Source organism: Solea senegalensis, linkage group LG13 (assembly GCF_019176455.1).
Source record: "Solea senegalensis isolate Sse05_10M linkage group LG13, IFAPA_SoseM_1, whole genome shotgun sequence".
NCBI lineage: Eukaryota > Metazoa > Chordata > Actinopteri > Pleuronectiformes > Soleidae > Solea > Solea senegalensis.
The window spans coordinates 20,279,924-20,299,690 of NC_058033.1; the positions used below are offsets into that span (position 1 = coordinate 20,279,924).

General features: G+C 42.8%; 1 protein-coding gene across 10 annotated transcripts in view; it reads right to left on the minus strand.

Annotated features, from left to right (window-relative positions):
• Nucleotides 1–19,767, minus strand: part of rapgef6 (Rap guanine nucleotide exchange factor (GEF) 6) — a 103,518-nt gene that overhangs the window by 11,371 nt on the left and 72,380 nt on the right. For 5 of the 10 annotated variants that reach the window (XM_044042988.1, XM_044042994.1, XM_044042991.1 and 2 more), the window contains 14 exons: nt 19,118–19,270; nt 17,997–18,161; nt 17,273–17,380; nt 16,963–17,166; nt 16,099–16,207; nt 15,778–16,021; nt 12,060–12,217; nt 10,185–10,199; nt 6,888–7,128; nt 4,237–4,404; nt 3,946–4,161; nt 2,194–2,405; nt 1,690–1,813; nt 561–584 (listed from right to left, as the gene is read on the minus strand). In XM_044042988.1, the coding sequence (XP_043898923.1) occupies nt 561–584; nt 1,690–1,813; nt 2,194–2,405; nt 3,946–4,161; nt 4,237–4,404; nt 6,888–7,128; nt 10,185–10,199; nt 12,060–12,217; nt 15,778–16,021; nt 16,099–16,207; nt 16,963–17,166; nt 17,273–17,380; nt 17,997–18,161; nt 19,118–19,270 (2,141 nt within the window). The remainder of the gene's footprint in view (nt 1–560; nt 585–1,689; nt 1,814–2,193; nt 2,406–3,945; nt 4,162–4,236; nt 4,405–6,887; nt 7,129–10,184; nt 10,200–12,059; nt 12,218–15,777; nt 16,022–16,098; nt 16,208–16,962; nt 17,167–17,272; nt 17,381–17,996; nt 18,162–19,117; nt 19,271–19,767) is intronic. The other 5 variants (XM_044042989.1, XM_044042985.1, XM_044042990.1 and 2 more) reach the window with 3 other exon arrangements.

Consider the following 19,767-nt stretch of genomic DNA (forward strand, 5'->3'; position numbering starts at 1 on the left):
TTAAACCAACAGCAAAAGGCTAAAATACAAATTTAGATTCACCATCTCCTTATCACCATATGACCATATATATTTTAAGCCTCTTTGATGACAAAATCACTGCTAAAAATTCCTCTTAAAAAAACAAGAAAATATCACCACTATTAGGAGAAAATGACTTGTTTCAAGCAAAATGATCAGCCAGTGCAGCAAGAAAATGGTGCTTGTTAAGTTTTCTTGAAACAAGTCAAATTGTCTTAAGTATCTTAAGTAAATAAGTGATGAGATAAATACGTAAATGTAGTGAATGTTTTAATTTTCTGTGTTATTTCGAGCTACTATACGACTCAAACATCCACTCCTATGAACATGGCAGGGTAATTAAAGGAGGGCAAATGATGGGACTTCAGAATGGTTCGGGTGAATGGTCACTGCAAATGAGAGGGTTAATCACACACAAGCACAGGCAGACACGTGGATACATGCAGCGTTTGTGGTGGTAGGGGGATGCAAGGTGGTTGGATTTTTTTTCTGCTGGTCCAGACAGAAACAGGATGAAACTGGTACCAGGACAAACTTACCCTAAACTCTTCCACCTCTTCTTCCTGCAAGCAAGAGGCGTGAAGATTGAAGCGTGACTTAAGGACAAGTTCAAGGGTTCATGGGGACAGGAGGACACGAGACTATGTCGAGGCCATGCCACCACAGACAGGAAATGCTCGGAGATGGAGGGAGACACCATCAACTTTTCTGTCTAAAATAAGATGTCCTCAACTTGCAGTGTGACAATAGTGCCTGAAGGGGGCAGTCATGCTCTGCACCAATGATCAACTGTGAGCAACACACACACACACACACACAGATGGCGTGAGGTACACTACAAATTGAGGTTGGTATCAATTCGACTTCCACTTCCAGGTGATTGGCATGGAGAAGACAGGAAGTGAACAGGAATTGATCAAACCAGACCTCACATGAACGCCTGATCCTGCAGGTGAAGGATTCAGGGTCGGTTGGTTGGTGGAGGTGTGGTGTAATGGTTCCCCTTTTTGCCCACGAATGTAGTGTCTTTTATTTTCTTCTAAACCTGGAAACTACCTTGCAACGCTGGACTTTCTACATGCATGCGTCTTTCTGAGAAAATGTCAGGGTTTCAGTCTGGCTGGTGTGAAACTGGAAGAGCCAGTTTCAACGGTTCATCAGTTCACGTGAGAAAAAGCCACAAAAAAACCCACAATTTCATTTGATTCTCGACAGAAAACTCAACAGATAATATGCAAATTAATTCTTGCATGATTCTTGCATGAATCACTTTCATAAAGCTCTTAAGACTACATTTTCATGTTCTCAGTAATCTCAGGCTTTCTAAATATCATAATATTTTTCTATATTGTATATTCATAAATGTTAAAATGTCTTTGCTGCTATAACACCGTAAATGTCCCCATCGTGGGACTAATAAAGGACTTATCTTATCTTAAATTAACTAATCTTAAAGCCCTTATGTGTCCGGAGACACTAAGAATTTAAGGGAACATCACAAGCAATGAGTCATGAGAATAAACCAAATGATACAATGACATATACAGTACATCTACTAATTGAATCTCTGGTGAATTAAAAAGTGCTTTAAGTCAAACAACTAATCAACTGGCTCCAGAAGCAGCGCTCAGTTCAAATAAAGATGGTAAATGTATGCGAACAACCAACCTCTGTCTGAACATGAGCGCAGGGTCCATGTTCGCAGACGTCATGCGCACCACATGTCGGATCTCCTTGGCGATCATCCTCAGCTTCTCGAAGTTCACCAGACCGTCGACATTCGAGTCATTGCCTGTAAATACAAATAAATACAATCATAATGAGTAAAATAAGTAGTGTGAAGTCAGCTGACATCAATCCAAATAAACACATTTGTTTTCGTATCATTCCTCCAGGAGATGGAAGTGGAAGTTTTGTTGTTTTTGCACGATATGCATATGAGTAAACATAGAAAGATAAAAATGACAGCGCAGCTTTGGCAACTTTGATAAGACTTCTTGTCACAGCGAGATAGGGAAGTCTTTAGCAGAAGTAAACCGTCTTATGTCAGCCTGAAACTGACCTTCTGCTCTCCACAGAGGAAGTAGAGCATCAAACTGAGCAGAATGACCAGAAGAGTCTGTTTATGTGAAAAGCTAAAGCGCACACAACATTCTGTTCAGCCATTTTTACCTTCGTGTAAAAAGGTGAGGTCCTTCTTGACCACGGGGAACAGCGGGATGATGGGAGGCTGCATGCTCTGGCTGCTCAGGATGTTGCGGTACTTGGCCATGTTCCTGGACGGGTCAAAGACGTCCTGCAGGTCCCCGGACAGCTTCTCGTACTTACTGGGCAACTTTTCCCACGAGGTGCGCAGCCTCGCCACCGGTGCCAGGTTCAGGCCGCTGTGCGAGGAGAAGCACGGAGGCAGAGATAAATAGGTTATAGTGGGAAGGGCGGAGGAGGAGGAGGGTAGTGGCAGAGGGGAAGACGCAGGAGAAGGGAATGAGGAGAGAGGAGGAAGAAGATAAATAAAATTCAGTCCGTCTCAATCAAAAGTAGCAAGACTTGCATTTTCATGACTTACGACTTGCATTGCATCCATTTCTGCTAATTTCTCCTATTAAAGTATCTTCCCACTACTTGAAATTGACTAATTTACTCATTATCTATCCATCCCTCCTGTACTGCTTCAACTACCGAAGTCTTCCTCACTGTTGTCAAAGTTGAATGACCTTTTTTACTTGATTTTCCTCTGCATTGCATCTATGAATGTTGAGGATCTGGGTCACAGCGCGTCTTTCGTCCAGAAATATACGATCAGTTTGTCGGAGGAGAGAAAACGGAGCACTGAATAACCACATGAATGTGTTTTTCTGGGGCCAATTCAGTGACACATTAGGGGAATAAAATAAAAACTGTATATTTGTCACATCTCATATCCCCGCCCCCTCATCAACTGTTTTATTACCCGTTTTCACACCGCCACACCCACATGTCTTCATAGGAAAGGAATATGTGCATGTTATTTTTATTTAAATACAGTATATGCCGCATTCGATCCAAAAAAGCTGAGGGAATAGAGCGGCCCTGTCGTCGAATGTCATTTTTTTTTAATATATAAACAAGGCACAATGGCAATGAAGTGTGTAAATGTTCCTTTTTGTGTCTTGTCATACATAAATAAGCTTCTTATTGTGTCTTATTAAAATGATACAGACACAGATGATGAACACATGCAGAGATCACATCTCAGAGTTAAGGCAAACAAAAGAGGCCTGGAGGAAATAACCAGCAACAAACAGTAAGTGTTGCTATGGGAGTCTTCTTTTTTTTAATGATGAAAGGCTGCAGGAGCAGAGTGTGTATGGTTTGGGACATTTGAGGCTCATTCAGGGAGCAAACAGGAGGGAGTCGGTGTGGGTGTGGGTGTGGGTGAGGGTGAGGGTGCGGCTGGTGGTAAGGCTCGATTCTCCAGAGAATGTGGGGAAGGAGGAGGTGGGAAGCCAAAGCTCATTTGGCACAAGAGCCGTCATGGGACATGGAATAAAGGCTGACTGTCATCGCCAGCATCTACTCCTTACATCACACACATAGAGCTGAAACAATTCATCGTTGAATCGATTATTAAACAATTACTACAACTATATTGATAATCGATTCATCGGTTTGAAGATTAAAACAAGACTTCCGATTGTTTAAGCTTCTTAAACGAGAGTATTTTCTTCATTTCTTTGCTCTGGAGAACAAAGTGAATCATTTTAGTTAGTGGACAAAACAAGACATTTGAGAGCATCATCATTTCCAAGTTTAACAAACACCGATCAACATTTTTTGAGGTTTTCTGATAATTTATGGACCAAACGATTAACTAATCGACAGATTAATCGATTATGGAAATAATCGTTAGTTGCAGCTCTACACACATAAACACACAGCACTCACCTGATTATAGCGAACATGGAGTTGAAGTTCTTGCACTCTCTGCAGTGCAGGGCGATCTTAATGAAGTGCTTGATGGTCTTCATCCTCTTCAGGGCATTCGGCTCCTTCAGGATCTCCGTGGCGACCCAGAAGGTCTCCTGGTTGATCACCTCCTCAAACTGCTTCAGATTGCCGCTCCCCACCGACGAGTCCAGCTTGAATAAGTCGTCCACGTATCTGGAAGCCACGACGACAGAGAATAAGATAACGCTTTGTATTTAAATTGACGTTGATGAATAAACGACCACTTACTCTGTGGACTCGATGTTCCTGAAGAGCTCAAAGTCTCTCATGGAGAGCTGCGCTGCCACCTCCATGGTGCTGAGCTGCAGCAAAGAGATCTGACTCTCCCTGAGAAGGTCCTGTGCGTCCTCGTCCGAGCACAGCGTCTCCGTCTCCATGTTGTTCTTCAGGTAGTACCTGAGGCATAGAGGGAGAGAGAATTAGATGTGGAATTGTGCAATTTCCGATCATTACGAGGTCTTTTAATGCATAAATTATTCAATAATCCACAACTTCCCTTTACCATAATTGATGTGACATCATTCGTATATAACTCCTGTAATTCTAAGAGTGTTTTTGGAGCTTCAACGTGAACTCGATCTGCAGTATCCTCAGACGCTTTAATAAAAACGGCAGAGGCAGAGAAGTGTGTTTGTGTGCGTGTGTGTGTCTCAAATTTAAGATTACTTTCAGGAAAGGGAAAGCAAACTCTGATGGTACTGACAGATTACAGCCATTTTTTATGTTGAGCTACACAGGCTGTAAGAGAGAATAAGAGTATAAGAGGAGAGGAAGCAACAAAGATGACCGATACATGAATGACAGGGGAAACTATTTGTTTTTTAGCTTGAGTTTCCAGCAGATTATAATCTATTTTACCTCATTATATGGTACGTTTAGAAATCTAATGCGCATGGTGTGAATCTACCCTTTATTTCTCAGCCACAAGACCTTGATATTTCACTAATCAATATTTATAGAGCCCATAAGCAGAACTAAAGACATAACTGGCTGCACTTACACGACACATGTTGATATTTTACATTTAAGCACTTTCAGAGAAATCGTGAGTGCTGATAAAAAAAACGCCGACAAAGATAAAAGAGGAAGCTCTCGTGCAAAGATGACACGAGGGGAGGTGTCCACATGAGAGAGAAGAGGGGAGGAAACAAGACAAAGGGAAGAGGAGTGGAGCACAGAGGGAAGGAGAGAGGAGATGAAATTAATGATGGACAAAGTAGTGCTAAGTAGATTCAGGCGAAGCAAAGTGACTGGAACCAAGCCATTCCAAATAGCCACTGGTGGTTTGTGTGTGTGTGTGTGTGTGTGCTGAGCTGCGGATCTTCCATACACTATATGCACTATGGCAGAGTGAAGGAGGCGGGGCCTGTCCTGCTTTTAGAGAGAGAGAGAGTCTCAGTAAACACGTATCTGTCAACTGCTTCTAATAAACACAAACACTGCTGCACACACACTAAATACAGCACATCCTGTGTGTGAATAATGTAATAATACTGCCAGCGTGTACACAACGTCAACAAAGTAAAGACAGATACTTATTTTGTGTGATGTTCCCTGCTCATGGGTCAACAGTTAAACCTCTATTTTCCTCTCAGAGAGCAGGCAGAATTCTCAGATTTCTTCATCCCAAACACAAGGAGAGTTAGTTACGTTTCCTTCCACAGTAACTCGACCCTTTCAGTGTGGACGACTGTCCTTGTCCCAGTATAGAAGCACGAGTGGGAAATTGATTTATAGAGCGAAGCGTGTCCACGACGCGACCTATTACGTTACACTTCAAAACAACATCGAGGTGGTACAATAACCACGTGCCATCCCACCGCCATGTTGTCTGTTCTACTGTGTACTGGCGTCTTCCATTATATTTGAGTCCAAGCCTGGGGATCGGAACAGTGGAGCATGTGCAGAGCCAGTTTGGCAAGTTTTGGGTCCAGTTAAAAATATACAAGCTGCAGTAATTTGACTCGCACCAGCATTATCGATGTTAACTGGGTGCATGTTAGTTCTAGAATACACGGTTTGGTGCTGCCTGGACACGTATGTAGAGGGAAGTGACTGTGTCTGCATGTCAATGTGAGTGTATGAATAATTCCAGGAGTACCATGCTGTCTGCTGAGGGCTCCACCCCCGACAGAGGATGAAATATTTATGCTAACCTAGTTGGAAAGGGACTGACGAGGGGACACGGGGAGGCAAGGAGAGAAGGAGGGAGAGAGCACGAGAGAGAGAGAGAGAGAGAGGGGGAGGGGGAGAACCGCGGAAAACTGATGAAGTCATTTTAAAGCTGACTCCAAGCCCGTCGCCCAATTATCCTTCATGTTCAGCTAACTTTCATCTTAAAAGAGAATGTGTCTGGCACCCAGAAGACAGTGTGATGTGCCACACACACACACACACACACACACACACACAAACCGCTGCAACAAATTAAACACATCATCACTGAGAGGACTAAAACGAGTCCATGTAAGTGATGCTGAAACGGTTTCATTGTGTCCACAGCAAAGTGAAAACAGATGGCGTCCTTTAACATGTCACGGCGGCGCTTTACCAGCTTCACACGCTTAAATATAAACGCATGTTTTAGGTTTTTAAAAGGGATAAAACGGCAGCTTCAGAGTCTGCTCCGTGGAGCAACTGCAACTGCTGCTCGGCACCGCTTCATCTACGACTTAAGTGAAGAGGGATCGCGGTTCTGAGAAGAGCTTCTGGTCCTCACAACCTCAAGCCAGGAGTAATTTACTCAGGGAATGATTTATAATAATAATAATTTATTATCTGCATTGTAGCTAGACTAAGTGAATTCACTTTCTCCATTAAATGCTGTTATTTGAGGTTCATCTTGAGATTCTTTCGGTGTAATTCTCCGGCTTCTTTACCTGCCGTTGAGCTGGATTCGATCGGCCAGTTTGGAGAGCTGGTCGGGCAGGCGCCGCTGCTTTATGACGCCCTCGGGGCTGACGGACACCTCGCACAGCGAGTAAGTCTCGGGTGCGGCGATGAGGCCGAACTCGTTGACGGTGTGGGTGACTACGTCCTTGGCCGTCGTGTCCTTACTGATGATGATGTAGCAGCTCTGCTGGTCGGCCTTGAACACACGAATCACCTGGTCGGGGATGTCTGAGTGAGGAGAGACAGGTTGATATGCTTTTAGTCTGAGAAGGCCCAAGAAATATGCACATATAACTCTGTGAAATCAAGTTTGTGACACAATAAAAAAGCTCTCTTAAAGCAATATCACACATTGTTGGAATAATGTGAAAAAACCCATTAAGTTATGATTTCCTTATTTGATCTTCATCACGTTTTTATTCTTCGAGAGCTTTTAGGTCAGTTTAACCAAAATGAAACTAAATAATTGTACTGTTTAACCAAATTACAATGCATTTCCTTGTACAGTATACCAAGTCAATCTTTATCAAAGTATTTCTGTGTACTTCTTTCCTGCAAACTGCAACCTAAGAATGTTATTATGTGTTTTCATGCCGTTTTATTAAGAGTGTCACAAACAGTAGGACGTACATATGCATAAAGTCACACAGACTGTGCATGAAAAACAACTGGCATGCCTTGATCACTGACATTTAAGGGTCGTTCATCACATTAAACATGCACATTGCAGTCTTCAGAAATCAACACACACGTTAAAAACATGACAGAGACCAGAAATTAACTTAATGTAACCTTTACTATTACTGAATGAAATAAAAACTACAAACCAAGAGTGATTTCAGTATTCAGAAATCAACACGCACGTTTTCTTCAAAGCTAAATAATTGAATTAAGTGTATTATGTAACGTGCCACTTAAAAGCTCTGAATGCAAATATGAATAATTCATAAAAACAATAAAACGGCAAGCTCCCCGGCAATAAATAATTTCTCAGCGCACTATATCATTGTTTAATGGGGTTAAGATGACAATCAATGTGTGTGTGTGTGTGTGTGTCTATACAGTATATGCATATGTGACCACAATGATGGCCACAACGTGTGTTGTTAAATAGCAACATGTTTCCCCTGAGTGACTTCACTGTGATCACTGTGTGGGTCTGAGGACAAGCCCATTAGCCCCGAGCAGCTAAAGAGCTTTAGAACAATGACTTATGAACACTGCACGGTGTCAGAGGGAGAGAGGGAGAGAGGGAGAGAGGGAGAGAGGGAGTCTAACAGAGCAGATGAAGCAGATGAAAACTGCAATATGCGTGCGTGTTTGTTTTGTGCGTGGTTTGTTCAGTCGTGCCTCAGCAGCACAACACACACACACACACACACACGGCTGAAGGCTGAGCCAAGAGCAACATGGTTAGAGTAAAATGCTCATGATCAATCACACCTGCTCGTTTAAGAGCAGCTCTGCAATGTCAGTGTGTGCGTGTTTGTAATTTGCTTTTAACGATCCGATGGGAAGACAAGGAGGAGAGGAGAAGAGATAAAAGTTTGTTTTTTGGACACTTCCAGCTCTCTCCAGGAGTTAAAGAGAGAGATGTTTCAGGGTGAGAGGTCAAGGACAGGTGGAGAGGAGGTCAATGTTTGCTTTAAATGCTTTAGACTGGGATTAGCTTTCACATAAAGCACATACAGGATTAACGTCCGGTTTAGTTTCAGACAGCCTGACCTTGGTCCAGTATATCGGATGATTGAGCTGATCGGCGTCATCACGTGCTGAATTATCTAGTGTAAACTCATGGTTCTCAAACTGTGGTACATGTACCACTAATGGTACACAAGATTCCTCTATTGGTACTTGGAAGAAAATCCGATATACAGTTCTTCTGTATTTGATGGGAGTGGAGATGAGGAATTTATATATACAAGAGAATTATAATAAATTAAATAATAATAGTAATAATAACAAGAGTCACCTTACCTCTCACGCCATCTTCATCTAATTTCACTACAGCAGTATGTGAAGTATAATTATGTGAGGAAGAGGAGGATGATGAGGGAGCAAATGGTCTTATTGGGGATAAATCTGCCTTTTGCTCGGCATATTTACGCCACTGTATTTTAAACGATGATGGCGATGCTTCGAGAGCTCAGTATTTTCTCAGCTAGTTTGAGAACCACTGATCTAAATCATCCACAGTGACAGAGAATTCAAAATCTTTATGATTTCCTTGGGAAAAAATCACAACCACAAGTTACATCATGATGGGAGCAAGGACTTTTATACACAAGATTTGAATTAATTCTGAAATCAAGCATCGCAGCATCTTATCTACGTTATGAAGTGACTGTTTTTTCCTCAGCTTTTCTATTGTGCAGTTAGTAGTTCCTGCAGCACAGTGGACATTGATTCCATGCTTCAGATTTCAGACTGTGAGCTTGTTCCTTTGAAACACAGAAAAAAACTGCATCTTTCTGTGTATGCATTGCATTCCATGTTGCTGCTCTTTGTTTATGTGCAGCGCGGTGGTGAGGGAAGGGAAGGGAAGGCTGAGTGGAAGCTTAATACTTTGTGTCTCATTAGCTGTGATTTGTGATTCAAGTGTGGAAAGCTCTCAGCTAAATAGCCGGGTTATCATATCCGGTTTAATCCTCAGGACAAGCCGCGACCTGACCCCACACAGGAGGACAACTGCTGCCGACCGCCACCTGAGCCCCAACATCCAATCAGTTACCATCTTTAATCAGGTTTCATTCACATTCACATGGGAGGATTTATCGATGGAACGGAGCCAAGGAGGATTTCTATACAGGGATGAAAACTATGCAGTCTTTTTTTTTTTTTTGCAAACACAGCAAACTACAGCGAAGCCTCCGCCGCCTCTCGCTCTTTCCCAGTGTTTGCCAAAGCTCTTCCCAGTCACTCCATCACACAGTTGGAGAACATAAATCACAAGTGAAAGCATCCAGAGAGGAGAAGAGAAGGGCAGGGGGGCTGCAAGTGCTCAGAGGAGAGTGCCACGGAGTAGTCGGAGGTTAATCGTCAGGGTTCAAATAAAATAAAAGCCAAGACTATTGAAGTTTTCATTGGGAAAAGAAGAAAAAAATCACTGTGGAAATCACACAATGGACAACACACACACAAACGAAAGAAGTATAAACACAGTGCAAGGCCAAAACACAGAGCTCAAAGGATGCGGTAAAAAAAAACACACTCGAATCAATGAAGAACAAAGAAAGTGTTGGAAGAACAATCAAACAGTGGCACTGAAAAGTATTTATACTCACAGTACAGTCCCAGGGCTTGGCAAGCAGATGAGAGGAAATATAAAACACAGTGAATATTGAGAGTGTGGGAGGTATACAAGAAGACAAGCGGTAAAGCTGGGGAACACCATGACAGAAGAGCAGAGAGAGGGAGGGAGGGAGGGAGGACCCGTGGAGTTCAGTTTTCTAATGCAGACTTAATCTGTCCCTGAGACACGAGAGGCGAGTGTGACTCATCAAATCGACTCGAAACGAAAGCATCTGTTTAAAATCACTGAAGGAAAGAAAGAGAGAGAGAGAGAGAGAAAATGACTAGAATGTGGTCGAGGAGGGAAAAGAGAAATAATGACCGAGTTTGGCTTCGCTGCAGTGAGCCGACTGTTTTCCACTTTGCCAACATGACGCATAACAAACTCTCACGTTACCGCGCGAAAAAGGTGAATAAATCATGATCTAAATGACCTTAATAGAACATGAACTCAACCCAAGAGCAATTCATAAACAGAAGTGATGCATCACAACTTCAAAATAATAATAATAAAACAGCCATTTTGCTCACACATGCTTATGAGGACACTCTGATGTAATTACAGGTGGCAGCGTTTGAACACCGTGTTCTATCTTCTACTATTTAAAAGTAATTGGAGGACAGAATAATAAAGGGAACTTGGCTGATTAATTAGGCCCCGGTTGTTTGTTTGTTAATATAACACCGCTGCGTGTGATGTATAGGTCCATAAACAAGGAAAGAAAGGCAGCGTCCTCAGAAGAATAGATGTATGTGCGTGTGTCTCGATGACAAATGGCGGGTGGAATAAATCAGGACCATATTCACTCTCTCCCTCTCATTCACCTTTCCACTTTCTCTCTTCTTGTTGTCCTCCAACACAATCTTTCAAGCCCAATTATTGCACACACACACACAGGCGCACACATGCACTCTTTTCTGACCCTCACAATTGTGTAGCAGCTTTGTGGCACTTTGGAACAAAAAGTAAAATACGCCTTTTTTTTTTATTTATTTTTTTAAACCATGATGAGAAACAAACCAGCAATATACCAGTAATATCTGCATATTTTGAATTTCTTTAAAGACAAAAACTCCGGGGTCTGTGTGCTTTGAGTGTTTCTCGCCTATGAAACGTACAATTTCTCGCTTTAATTGAGTGCAACAGAGTTTTTTTGTGGCGTTTGCTGCATTTTTGAGAAGGGAGAGTGATAGTATGAGAGCATACAAACACTTAACTTCTTACATGGCTGATATATTTATGTGATTAAGGAGGATGACGTTTTCCGTACAGTTTCTCAGTACTGAATAATATCTGAAGCCCTTCACTCTGCAAGCTGCTCCACCAGAGACAAAAAAATCTAACCGCTTCAGAAAAGAAGTGCTCAACCCTGTATTTTCTATTATTGAGTGCATATGCATTCATTAGTCTCAAAGTTTTAGTTCGAATTACATTTTCTGCCCTCGTCTGTGTTCGGACCGAAATTGATAATAAATACCCTTTATTTGTCTATTTACTTGCACTTTTATATTCCAATGTTTGTCTTGTAGTCGTTATCCGCCTGTTTTTATTAACTATGACGTGTGCTGCTGCCTTTCATGACCAGGTCACCCTTGTGAATGAGGTCTTGATCTCAATGGGGTCTTTTATCTGGTTAAATAAAGGTTAAATAATAAAAAAGAAATACTGAATGCTGAACTCCTGTTTATTGAATGTTTTTTTGTTTGAAAACTGTACTTTCAGTCGTTTAATGCAGTTAATGTGATGTCGTGGGTGCTTTTTAGGATTTCAACTCTGCAAAAGTCAGTTCTTTCTAACATATTAGGTCAACAAAAAAAAAGATGAACAAACGACCAACAAATGCATGCAGGAGGATTATTGATCTCACCTGCAGGGTTGGAGAAGTCGAGGACGCTGGTGGCCGGCTGCAGCAGGTCGGGGCTGCTGGACGACAGGTTGCCAGGGATGGGCATGATGGCCACGCTGTGTCGACACTGCTTGGTGCCCACGATGCTGTCGTCTTGAGACTGACCCATGCCGCCGTCACTAAGGAGGACAGCGGGAGTGGAGAAGGACAAAATAAAGATCCATTAGATTTAATCCATTCTCTGAAATGAACTTTTAAGATTATTATTTTGCAGCAGTAGACATTTTTTTTGTCTAGTGAGCGTATGAGAACATATTAAAATCACGACTCATAAGCCCATGAAGAATCAAAAATCAGGAGACTACAACGAAAATGTCTACTCTTGCAGAACAGCAATGTTATTATCAGTATCACGATATTGGTCTTTTTTTCATATGCAGCGGTGACACAGCTCCACAGGGCGGCTTCATGAATGGAACTGATAGGAAGCATTCGCAGAAAAGAGACACAAACACAACACAACTCACAGATTCACAGATACACACTGACGACACTGGCATACACACACACACAGACACTGAAAACAGCAGATCACAGATGGAAAAAGAAGCAATGAGTCACGAGTATCTGAGCTCATTCAGATTTCCCTCACTGACTTTGTAGTTAGTATCCGTGTTGATTTTGTGAATAAAACTCTGTTGTTGCATTTTTGTACCTGGACCCTGAGCTTAAAGTCTTATATTAGAGGTCTCATCAGAATGACTGTGGCAACACGTGGTGGAAATGGCAACTCTTTAGAGACCGACCTTCAGAGCGATAGTGAATGGCCCTCCTTCAAATGATTAATGTGGCTGTCCACAGATGAAAACCCTCTCTCTTACACCATTGTGGAAGCTGTAACAGGATTTCATCTAACAAATACTGCAGAGTTTTTCTTTTAGAACCATTTGAATCAAATCAAAAACTCAAATATAAACGTAACAAAACAGGTAAAGCAAGCAAAATGATCTTTAATCAGAAGGTGATTTCACACAGTATGTGATTTATCTTGGACACGGGTCTCTCGATCAAATATCAAGAAGCAGCAAAGGATGGATAAAGCAGGTGACTACGATGAATCCTTAGAAATACAAATTTCCATGGGTTTTAAGTGTTTTGGAAAGGTTTTTGCTCATGGAAGTAGACGACACCACAAAATATATATCTATATCATTAGTCTCGTCATTTTAATGTAGGAATGTTACATATTATATATTTAATATATAAATTATGGGGATATTAAGTCACGGTCTGTGTAGTGGAGTGTCGGAGACAGAAAGCCCATATCATCCAGCCCTAATTGCAGCCTCTGAGCCAGGTGCAGTAATTCAAGGCTTCAACCACTAACACAGCTGTCTGCTGCTGCTGGAGAAAACTGTGTAATTGCTGTGATGGCGAAAATGTAGGAAAAAATGAACCAAAAAACAGACGCAGGCAAGTGAAGAATAGCGTAGGGTGGACACAACGATTAAAAGAGACAAACTAGATGTTTTATAATGATGAGCGCAAGGTTTTTAGTAACTTTTAAACAATGGAAGTGCCAGCAAATCAAATAATCACAGCCAAAAAATAGCAATGTTAATGATAATTAATATTTATACATTAGAAATAACCTTCTAAAAGCCCTTTTTTATTTACGCAGTCTGACTATGACTGAGGAGCAGGAGGAACACATTTGAAGCTACAAAGTTGGTCCTCGTTCTATCCGTGTTGCAGATAAGAGGGTGAGTGTGTTACGTGTGTTGTGAACAGATGGATGTTGAATATAGTCGTCGGGAGGGAGGCGAGTCGGTCACAGAAAAAGGTCTTACCCAAACAGGCCCCTGAAGCAGCGGAGACAAACAGGAGAGAGAAAAACATTGAAAAGAAAAAAAGAAACCAAAAGACAAAAAAAACAAAACACAGAAGCAAAAAAAGCTCGGCTGAAGATTCAGCGTCACTCGTTTTCTCTCACACGTTTGCAACGGCACAAACAAATGTCAAATAGTCACAAGGAGCCACTTTAAAAAGAGTTGATAGATAAAACTTCTACTTTTGAACCTGTGACTCGGTGTCCGATCAGTTAGTCTCTCCGCCCGCGATTAAATGTCTAACTAAGCTGTGAGTTCTGCAGCAATCGCTTCATACCCTTCTTCTTCTTCTTCACCCTTCTCTGTGACAGGCAGCTTTATCACATCGCCCTCTTAAAGTGGACGCCTGATGTAGAAAAGGAACACACTTCAAAACAATGCTGCTTTCAGCTTTACGTTATTGTCGCGCATGATCCTCCCCGAGTGCTGCACCTGTCTTAAAGTCCCTTCTCTTAATAACCGTGACAGATGAGTCTTTACAAACATGTAAATGAATGAAAATGAACATTTTTTTATATCGCCAACTCGCTAAATCACACGGAAAGCGAGAGGCTAAGCTCTCTGTCTATTGCTTTGTAATCTGCACAAAGTAAATCACTCGGGTGAGTCAATATGGAGCGTGTTATAGTGGATGCACAGGGCCCCGACAGCTCCATTTGGCAGAAAAATGACTTGTTTATTGTCAGCGTGTCCTTGTCGTATAAAATCTTACGTCTAAAAGGGGAGCACTGTGTCAGCCAGGGAAAAAGCACCTGAATCTTTAAATATTAAACAATATTATTTGTCTAATTTTACTGGGCAGCTTTTGCTAGATTTAAAAAGTGTCCTCACAATAATACTGTCCTCTGTTTCGGCCTGTACCACACACACACACACACACACACCATTCTACAGCACTTCCTCTCCCCTCGAATCTTCCTTCTACAGACAAGGCTGAATCCCAATTGACCGAAATCAGCCGTCTCATCTCCGCTCCCTTTAATCAGCCATCAGTTCCTTTGAATCAAAGAGTGGATTTAATGGCGCCAACGAGCAAAAGAGAGAAAGCAATGAAAGCCCCTTGTTTGGTGGATAAATAGAAAGCGGTGGAGAGAGCTCGGATCAATGGCTCTGTGATAGCGGGCGGGCGGGCGGGCGTGTGCTCGCGCCGCATTATGAGACAGAACACAATCATTTCCCGTGCCAACGGTGTGGCATTGTGGACATAATGAGTGCAGCGCTGAAAGCTGATGGAGTGTAGATTGTAGGGAAAGCGTGGAGACATGGATATACATGCATGAAAGTGTGTGTGAGTTGGCTCAGTAATTGACAAGGTGAGAACAGCATCTTCTCTCTTCAGCGCCGACACAGTATGGAGTTTAATGAGGCCTGGAGAGGCATGAAATGATGAGATGAAATCAGTATCAGCATGTGACGGTGGGTTATGGATGATGACGATGATAAATCCTTCTAAATGTTTGGGATTTAACTGAAACTTAACAGGATAACGTCATCCAAATAATTTGAAAGAAGAAATGAAAGACTGCGTCACAGACGACCGGTGGTAAGGAAATTTCAAAAGGAAATTAGATTTTTTTTTTTTCATTATGCTCCTGCAACCATATTGAAACACGGTGGTCCTGCATATTCATAGTTAGATTCTGTGAAGCAATTTTGTTTCTTTGGGATGCAAGAAGTGTAGATTTCACTGTAAGTGGTCATCGCTTACTGCAGCAGAGAGAGCGGAGAGATCCGGTCCAATCCAACTTGCTTTAAAGCCGTTTTCATGACACACTATTTCATGTCTGGTTTAAGTCATTTTGTACAAGTCGAGGTTTGCCAGTCGCTCATAATAACACGAATCCTCCTACCTGAACGGCTTTGGAGGCAGAATACTGAAGCGGGTCTTCTCCAGCATCTTCCTGATCTTGTTGCGTCCTCCTGACACGGTGTTGGCCTTCATCTTCCTGGTGCTCTTGTGGTCCGTGGAGAACTCCATGTCTCCAGGAAGGTCCGGGATGGAGAAGCGGTTGCCTTTTTTCTCCTGGATCTTGGGAATGTGCGGGCCGCCGTTCTTCTTCTCATGAATGATCCTGCTGAGGAGCTCTTTGAAGACTGCAGAGAGGGGAAACAAAGGAGGCGGGTTGGCTATCGTCTGGAATGATGAGTACAAACACGCTGAGTTCACTCACCAAAGATGTTGGTTTTCACTGTGAGAGAGAGATGCGTGTTGGTTCTCAGGATGTCGACAGCTTTCGAGATAGAAATGTTTTCAAAGTTCTGACCGTTGATCTCCATGATCTGAAACAAGAACGATGTAACTTTCCAGATTATCCTCCGCTGAAATCTGCAGTAAATCATTTGTATTCTGTGTGCATCATGTACACACTCTGCAAAACAAAACCAATGTGTGTTTTCTCTCTTTAAATAACACAACAAAGCAATAATCAGACTATAATCCCTCCGTTCTGAGATGTCACCAGCCAATCATAAGGCCAGCATGAGGCAATATAAATTTAGAAACACAGACACAGAAACAAATTAAGTTACAACATCTGGTTGATATAGTGATAGAGTGTTTTTTTTTCTTTCTTTCCTGTATCTTGTAGATGAAGCAGGCCTCTTTTAAGGACCTCCCATTTCTGTATCTGGTTCCTTTTTCCATTTCCTAAATACTGTCTGTCTTGCTGTTGCAATTTTTTTTTTTTTTTAAACAACAACAACCTTTAGTTAGTTCTCCAAAGGTCCACACAATGAGTTGTTTTTATTAGTGACCACTGAAGCATCAAAACACTGTATATTTGTCATCTGGCACACAAGACAATCCAGAACCAGAACCGGGAAGTCCCTGTGGATCTTCAAGAAGATCTTGGAAACCCAGCTCTTCCAAGAGCATCTTCTGTCCTAGCACACACCTTACCCACTACCCCGACTCCTTCGACACACAACATTCATCTAAAAAAGTGGTTGAATCCAAAGCTCTTCTCATTCTAACCATATAATAGACAAACAAATCAAATGATAGTGTTTCACACAGTTGGGTGACGTTATCTCACCTGATCGCCCCGCTTGAGTCCGGCCTCCGCAGCTTTGCTCCCTTCCTCCACCGACTCCACGAAGACGCCGAAGCCTCGCTCGCTGCCGCCCTGAACACTGAAGAAGAGCGCCGATTCCCGGGACGCCTTCTGCAGAGTGATCTGTCGCCACTTGGCCTTGGCGGCGCACGCTATGTTCAGCAGCCGCAAATGGCCCTTCATTTTCTGAAGAGCGAAGGAAAGATGGGAAAACAGCGATTGTGTTTTAAATCAGCTTCAGTGTCCTCGTGTGGCAAAGCCGGTGGGAAAAGAGTCGGAAGTCTGAACTCACTGTTGTTTCGAGCTTCTTCTCAAAGTCCTCCAAGAACCGCGTCATGGCCGTGTCGCCCTCAAAGTCATTGAAGTGGTTGTTGACCCACAGCAGCACTATTCTGGTTACCTGTTAAGAGAAAAGGTCAATATTGACCCACAATAGAGACAGGAAAAATCTTCTTTAACTATTTCCCTGTTATATTCTGTCTTATATCTGACATTGTTTTGTTTCTGTAAAAAATGTGTGCTGCTATCTTGACCAGGACCCCCGAGACGAAGAGATCTTGTATCTCAATGGGACCTTCCTGGCTAAATAAAGGATAAATAAATAATAAATAAAAGGTCAGTGCAGCAACACAGAGAGTCGATCAATGTCCTCTCTTGTCGCTTCTTTGTTTTTCTTTCTCTCTTTCCATGTTCGGTCACTTCCTCGGATTATACGCGGGTTTAATATTACGAGCCTGAATGACAGTCGACTAAATCTTAGATTTAAGCAGTTGTGGACGATGGGGAGTGTCGGGCGGGGACAAAAACTGCCGCAGAGTTTAGAGGAGTAAAGCTGAGTTGGCTGAACTTGCATCGATCTGTGTGTGTGACCTTCTCAACAACATGCATTTTCATTAACATGCGTGGACACAGGACATAAGGAGTGTTCGTGAGGCACATATGGCCCATAAGGAGTAACAGTAGAAGTAATGAAGTGTCCTCCCCTTTCTTAGTTTAAAACACAGACACACACTGACCGTGTCCCGAAGAGTGTCCACCTGGAACCACTCCAGCAGCTTCTTGCCGACCTCCATGGGATTGGACACGAAGGTCCTGTAGGTGAGCAGGAAGTCTTCGATGTACGTGGGGTCAACCACGGACGGCTCCTCCACCAGGTGCATGATCAGACGCTCCGGGGTTCCCTAGGGTGTAAAACACACACACACACACACACACTGTTAAGACACAAAAACATATGTAGCACAAACGCACGTGGGAGAAGTGACACAAGGGCAAACATAATCTTACAAGTACACACATACTGTATGTTCAACACATGACACATGTCAACATAAATCAAGTGACAAGGATATAAAATATAGAATAAAGACGTGGTTATTGATCTGATGTGCCAGTCACCCATCAATAAAAGACACACACACATATTTCACAATATTTTGTCGCAGTTAATCAGTTTAATCTTTAATCTTTAATCTTTAACTCTTGAACAAATCGCAGACATACAGTTCTGTTTTCAGTGAAATTGTTAGTGTTACCAGATCAGAGGTTGTTTTTGGGAACAACTCGTTCAAGGAACAGAAACTAGAAAGACGTCCACTTTTGCCAGACACACGAAAAGCACAAAGCTTAAAAACAGAAGCGGAAATGTTAACACTGGCGCGAATTGACTCATCTCCACTGGATGTTTGGAGCCAGCAGCCTTCCTCTGCGTGGCAGCCAAAAAAATCATTCAGGCCCATTATCTAATCAATACCTGGCCGCCTCGAGAGGATCGGGAGGAGGAATCAAAGGGCCTTGGAGCGCACTGCATTGTAGTGTACAAGTAAACGCTCCGCTCGGGCAAACACGGATCGCGTGCCGCTATCTGACTATCACAAAAAGAACCGAGAAGAGCTCTACTGATTGATTTTTAGAAGACGGTGTAGGTGAACGCTTCGTCAACTCATAGGGAAGTAGGAATCAAATCAATACAAGACATTTTAATGTACAGTAATGGAATCAAACTTCAGCTTAACCTTGGATATTAACCCCTTCCTTACGTCCTTTCACGTCCTATCTCCGTTAGAGTATGTTCTTGAACAGGTAGCAGAGGCTGAGCCCTGGATTAAACACTTGTCCAACTCCATAAGCCACTGACCTTGATGACAATGTGTCCCTTCCTGGTGCCGCTGCGGTCGAGCTCGCGGTGCTCCTTCACCATCACGATCTCTCCCTCCTCCTCCACCTTGTGCATGTTCTTCTCCACATGGTTGAGGATGCGCCAGTAGTCCTCCTGGGCGATGCAGACGAACTGGTCGAGGACGACATGGGGACAGCGGGTGAACTTGTAGTAGAGCATGACGCTGCTCTGCACCACAGTCGGGTACTCGAGCAACAGCACAGAGGAAACATGACGGCGGGCAGAGAGAGGCATGGGACGGAGTGATGGACGAAGAAACGCCGGGTCCAACGTCACTATCTCTCAGACGAATAAGCTTGAAAGTACCTATGTTGGTCCAAAAGCCTGTCAACTAGCCATTTTGTAGAAGCATCCTTTCACGCGGTTTGGCACCGGAGCTAAACTAACTTCCTTATCTATCACACAGAAGAGAAAGCGCCAAGACATGACTTCTCACTCCCCGACGGCACTGTCACTCACTCGCTCGCTCGCTGCACTTTCCTCGACTAAATCATCAGTTTCTGCATTTTGCTTGAATGAGCCCTACCTCCACAACTTCCTGTGTATCTAAAGACAGGAACTGGTGTGTGTGTGTGTGTGTGTGTGTTCGGGGGAACTGGGCAGTGTGA